Here is a 5,574-nt window from a genome sequence, read left to right as displayed (position 1 = left end):
GCCAGAGGAGGAGAGGCGAGAGAGTCAGTCATCTTATCTGGGATCGGATTGTACTGTCTGAGCCCAGAGGAGGAGAGGCGAAAGAGTCAGTCATCTTATCTGGGATCGGCTTATACTGTCTGAGGCCACAGCTGCTAGGAACAAACTATGAAAACCTGCTGGAGTTCCTATCAGGAAACTATCACAGAACAGGAGAAAGAAAATCCAAATGATTATCAGGTCAGGATCTGAGCTGTGGAACATCATTGTTTGTGTTTTCTTCAGACTGAAGGCGGAGGAGGAGCTGAGGAGGCAGCAGGAGGCCAAGGAGCGCCAGGAGAGAGCGGCACGGGAGGCCGAGGAGGAGAGAGCAAGGAAGGAAGAGGAGAAGAGGAACAGAGAGGAAGAGGAGAGACGACAGAAGGAGCAGAGATGGAAGAACATGCAGGACCAGCTGGACAGAGAGGTCAGTAGATTTATGTGGATCAGATCTGAACTGAGCCAATATTCCCAAACCGCAGCCAATAATCAGGTCTCCTTCCAGGTCAAGGGTCAGGAAAATGGCTGCTAACATATTTGCAGATCCCGCACATGCTGGACATGAGCTGCCTTTTTTGTCTTTTCTTTATATATAAAACATGGCAGTACGTAGATGTACATATTCTAACTGGTTCATTCATCCTTTAATTTATTTCCTCTAAAGCAGGGGTGTCCAAACTGTGGCCTCTGGGCCTCATGTGGCCCATGAAAGGATTTTGTTCGGCCCTCTGGCCACAAGTCAAGAACGGTAAAAAATTGGCAAACAAAATTGACACCCTGAATAATTTGGAAATTTTCTTTAAATAAGGCTGAAACTCTTTATAATTTTAATCTTTATTACACAGATTTTATAAAAGTTGGTTATAGTTGAGCAGATAAAACAAAAAAAAGTAAAATAAAAAAATTGCATCTTTTTATTTGTGACCTGCCAGTAGTTTAGATTTGCCAAATTCGGCCCTGAGGTACAAGGTCTGGACTCCATATTTATACTCAGAGTCCATTTAATGTGAGTGAAATTCATTCTGCCCACTAAATTACTAAATATAATTTAGTAATCTAAAAAATGTTCTCGCCAAATTTTCTGCCGTTTAGCGAATAAAACTCATTTTCATACCTCTAACTAACCTGGAACAGGAAACATTTGGTCTGATTTAACTTCAGACAGTGAGATATTTATTTTTTTATCTAGTTAATGTAAATTTGAGGGTTTGGCTGCTTAAAGTGAGCGACTGCGTGTCTTTCAGCGGGAGGAGGCCTTCCTGCGGGCGCAGAGGGAGGCTGAGAGGAAGAGGCAGGAGAGGGAGCTGCTGCACATCCAGGAGGAGCAGGAGAGGCAGCAGAGGAAGAAGGTACCAACCGTCACTGGGCCGGACCAGATCATGTCCAAATCAGACCTCTGTCCTTAATAGGTTGCCTAAGTAAAAACAGTTTTCTTTATGAAATGATACAAAAACAAACCGAAACCTTTTCATATTTAATCAGTTTTTTATTAAAGCTGCAGCTCAAGAAAAGCAGCATCACAGGAGAGGTTTTAAAAATACCTTTAGATACTTTGTCAGTTTCCTAAAATCTGCTTCCTGAAACCAGGACTGCAACTACACATTAGTTTATTAATCAATTATTCTGTCAATTATTCCTACAATTATTTCATTATTTTGATCACCAATCAATCATTTTGACGACTAATCAATTATCCTAACGATTAATCAAACATTGCAAATTTTTCATTTAATCCTTTAAGCCTTTTACATACATTATTAGGAAATACAGGCTGCACAGTGGTGCAGTTGGTAGAGCTGCTGCCATGCAGCAAGAAGGTTCTGGGTTCGATTCCCGGCCCCGGTCTTTCTGCATGGAGTTTGCATGTTCTCCCTGTGCATGGTGGGTTTTCTCCAGGTACTCCGGTTTCCTCCCACAGTCCAAAAACATGACTGTCAGGTTAATTAGCCTCTCCAGATTGTTCCTAGGTGTGTGTGTGCATGGTTGTGTGTCTCTGTGTTGCCCTGCGACAGACTGGCGACCTGTCCAGGTGACCTGTCCAGGTGACCCCGCCTCTCGCCCGGAACGTTAGCTGGAGATGGGCACCAGCACCTCCTGACCACCCTGAGGGACAAGGGTGTTAGAAAATGGATGGATTAGAAGAGAAAAATTAATTTTTAAATATTTCTTTGCCTAAATTGCAATAGCAACATCACTTTAGTGAATATTTGGTCATTTGTAACAAAGGATTCGTCTGCAGCTAATCAAATCCTTCTGACATCAACATGTGACAAATTCAGCCGTTTCTGTTCAACTTCACATCAATGCAGCGTCGAGCTGATGATTAAGTTTTATCGGTTAAATGATTAATAACTGAACAGAAAAAAGGTGCTTAATAAGAGATTTATTTATGTTTTTTACTGAATTTGAACCAGGCGAAGCTAAAAAGTAGAACATATTTCCAAACTAAGAAGGTTTTTCATCTTAAATACTAAATGTATATATTTTTGTACAGTTTTAACTTAGTTTCTGCTCTGACTGTATTTCAGCAAATGACCTTTTTGGAGTCTGTATAATTGGTTAATCAATGATTATTTCAATAATTGATTAATCTGATTAGTCATTTCAGCCCTATTTGTGTTGAATCTACTTTACAGAGAATTGAAGAGATTATGAAGAGGACGAGGAAGAGCGAAGTGGATCCTCCATCCGGAGCATCGGGTAAATATTCAGTCAACCAACCGCTTTAAATCACTGTGTGTCAGTTTATTTTCATGTTTTGGGCCAATTAATCCCTAATAAGATGTGGCTTATTCTGACTTATTGGAGATCGCTCCAAAAGCAGGAAGTGTACTACAACGCAGGGCATTCTGGGTAAATACAATCAAAACAAACGCATTAGCATAGCACGAGCGTGACAAATGGCTTGTGGTCGTTAGCTAAAGGCAAGGAATAAATCCTCCAACCGCTAAAATCTGCATTTTGTTTACATTTCATGAAGAAAGTTGCGCTCAGAGTCTCATTCAGAGATTTTTGTGTCGTTTCCTTTATGGGTTTTTAGTCCAGCGCCCCCACAGGCCAGGAGGGGTTTTGGTTTGTGAAAGCAAATCGCAGCAGCTCAAAATATAACAAATGTTACAATTTTTGTGAAAAAAACCTTATAAGACACTGAGAGAACAAAAAATTAAAAGTCGAAAAAAACACCAGATAACGCAAAATTGGAGAGTAGTAGGAAAAAGTATCAAGTGAGAAGTGGTCAGTTTGTTTCCTCCAGTGGCAGCATAATTCCAGATAGCTCAGAATAACCAGTTTGACTATCAGCTTTATGAAGAAGGAAAGTTTTAATCTGGAAAGCATCAGGGTGTCTGCCTGACCGTCTGACCTGGACGCCAGAGGAAATGGGATATAAATGACTGAAACGGTAAAACTTCACCTTGATGAAGGAGAAAAATGAATCTCACAATCTGCACAGATTATTTCTGATTTCCTTCCATCATTAGATGCATGTCCAAGTTTTCCAGAGCTGCTTCCTGTGATATTTTCCTCCTGACAGCTTTAGTCTGCAGTGTGACTCAGCAGTTGGATGAGCAGGGAAACGTCGCCCCCTGTCTGCAGGCTGGAGGAACAGCAGCGTTCCTGGCTTTACCTCAGCGATGCAGGAGGAAATGATGATCAGTGCAGATTGAAAGCTTCTCCTTCATGCTTCACTGCTGCAGTATTCATCATTTTTTCTCTGCTGCTTTCATTTCCTCTGACTGATTCTTATTCCTGATCACATAAAAGCTGCTGAACTGGACCTCAGATCAATAAGCATATTTACTCCCTGTAATTTTATTATTTTTTTTACAGTGTGTGATGCTAAAGCTGAAGCTGTTGGCATCTCAGAGGAAGACGCTCCGACTCCGGCTGGAGCCCCCGTCATCATGCTGGGCCCCCTGGAGAATAAAAGCTTTGTGGACGAGCTTTCTGACGGAGTCCAGTCCATGGACGTCAGGTAAACCCACAAACGTTTCTACTCAAACCGGTGACAGGTGAATTACAACATATCAGGCCTAAGACTGACTCAGAAACCATAAAGTTAGCTTCACTGTTTCAAATAAATAAAAAAATTTATGAATTTATTGTTATTTTTGGTGGTTTTATTTGTGTTTTTGCTTTAAACATAGATTAAGACTTAAAGTGTTTTATTAATAAAATCTGAAAAGACTTACAGACAGCAAACAGAAATAAACTGAATCTGGATCTGATAAGAACCAAAGGAAACAATGTGAGTTAGTTTTATCTCAAGATATTTGCACTAGAAACCAGACAAAAATACTTGGTAATATTTTGTGTTTTTTGCAGCGTGGTTATACAAAGTCGTGATGAACTAATTGGTTATTAGAGCTGTTGCAATAACAAATCAATCAATTAAAACGAGCTCAATAATTTCCATTTGCATGATTTATTGTTTTTCTCTTTTCTCTCTTTAACAAACTGCATGATAAAAATCTCCAGCGTTGTGTTTTGGTCTCAACTAAGACAATTTTGTTTAGATAAACTTCATAATTCATTGTATTTGTTTTTGTTTATTTAAATTCTTCCAGTTTCAGAGTTAAATATTCACTAGAATTTAAAGTTTATTCATCTTTGAGAATGTGCTGTATTGTATTACTTGGAATTGGTCTCAAACAGCAATATTATTGTTTATCACAATAAACGTCCAGTTAATCTGTTATTTACTGAGTTTGCTAAATGAAGCCCCAGTAAAGTAACGTGTGGTTGGGGATCAGCGTTTGGTTTTGTTTTCTGATTCCCGGTGTTGAACTAAACGTTGTGTCTCTCTGTCGTCGTCGTTGTTCCTGTAAGTTCTCCATCTGTCTCCATCAGCCCCGTCTCCAGGGACGAGCAGGCCAGCGCTCAGGAGTTCTCCCCGGTGGCCGAGGGGCCCGACGGCTACCCGCCCGACCAGCCCATGGACCTGGACGCCCCTGGGCGGGGACGCCCCGGGGCCGACACGCCGCCGTACCCCAGACTGCAGGCCGGCAGCGGCGTGGGAGACCTCAACAAGAACCTGCTGATCCAGGCGTACAGTGCCGCCTCCGAGTCCGCGCAGCTCATCCACAGCGTCGGCCCGAGCAAACTGGACGTCTAACACCGGTACTGGTTCTGGAAGTCCTCCGAGACAATTCAGGCTCAGTTTGAAGCAAAATGTTTTATTTCTGTGTAAAATAGAGACGCGCAGATCCACGTTTTTCACTTTCATATCGGTACCGGAGGTTTAGTATCGGCCGATACGATACAGAAAAACAGCTGAATTAAATTAAAATGCTTCTTTTCTTAAACACAGACATAAATGTACTGAAATACAAATTTATTGTAAAAACACAAAATCCTATCAAGTATTTTTGGTCTAGTTTCTAGTACACTCAAAATAAGACAAAACTAACATGCAAATAACTTTCCAGAAAAATACAGGAGCTTTTTAACTCAATATTTTCTTAATCCATCCATCCATCCATCCATTTTCTTCCGCTTATCCGGGGTCGGGTCTCGGGGGCAGCAGCTTCAGAAGGGAGGCCCAGACTTCCCTCTCCC

The 5,574-nt window shown here is 41.2% G+C and overlaps 1 protein-coding gene across 8 annotated transcripts in view; it reads left to right on the top strand.

The window, feature by feature from the left end:
• Nucleotides 1-5,574, top strand: part of map7d2b (MAP7 domain containing 2b) — a 22,277-nt gene that overhangs the window by 15,639 nt on the left and 1,064 nt on the right. For 7 of the 8 annotated variants that reach the window (XM_008396879.2, XM_008396883.2, XM_008396877.2 and 4 more), the window contains 5 exons: nt 265-445; nt 1,263-1,367; nt 2,655-2,718; nt 3,847-3,991; nt 4,846-5,136. In XM_008396879.2, the coding sequence (XP_008395101.1) occupies nt 265-445; nt 1,263-1,367; nt 2,655-2,718; nt 3,847-3,991; nt 4,846-5,131 (781 nt within the window). In that variant the 3' untranslated portion in view covers nt 5,132-5,136. The remainder of the gene's footprint in view (nt 1-264; nt 446-1,262; nt 1,368-2,654; nt 2,719-3,846; nt 3,992-4,845; nt 5,137-5,574) is intronic. The other variant, XM_008396875.2, reaches the window with a different exon arrangement.

Source organism: Poecilia reticulata, linkage group LG20, assembly GCF_000633615.1.
Source record: "Poecilia reticulata strain Guanapo linkage group LG20, Guppy_female_1.0+MT, whole genome shotgun sequence".
NCBI classification, from domain to species: domain Eukaryota; kingdom Metazoa; phylum Chordata; class Actinopteri; order Cyprinodontiformes; family Poeciliidae; genus Poecilia; species Poecilia reticulata.
Note: the sequence above shows the minus strand (reverse complement) of the source record. Positions and strands in the feature narration are given on the sequence as shown.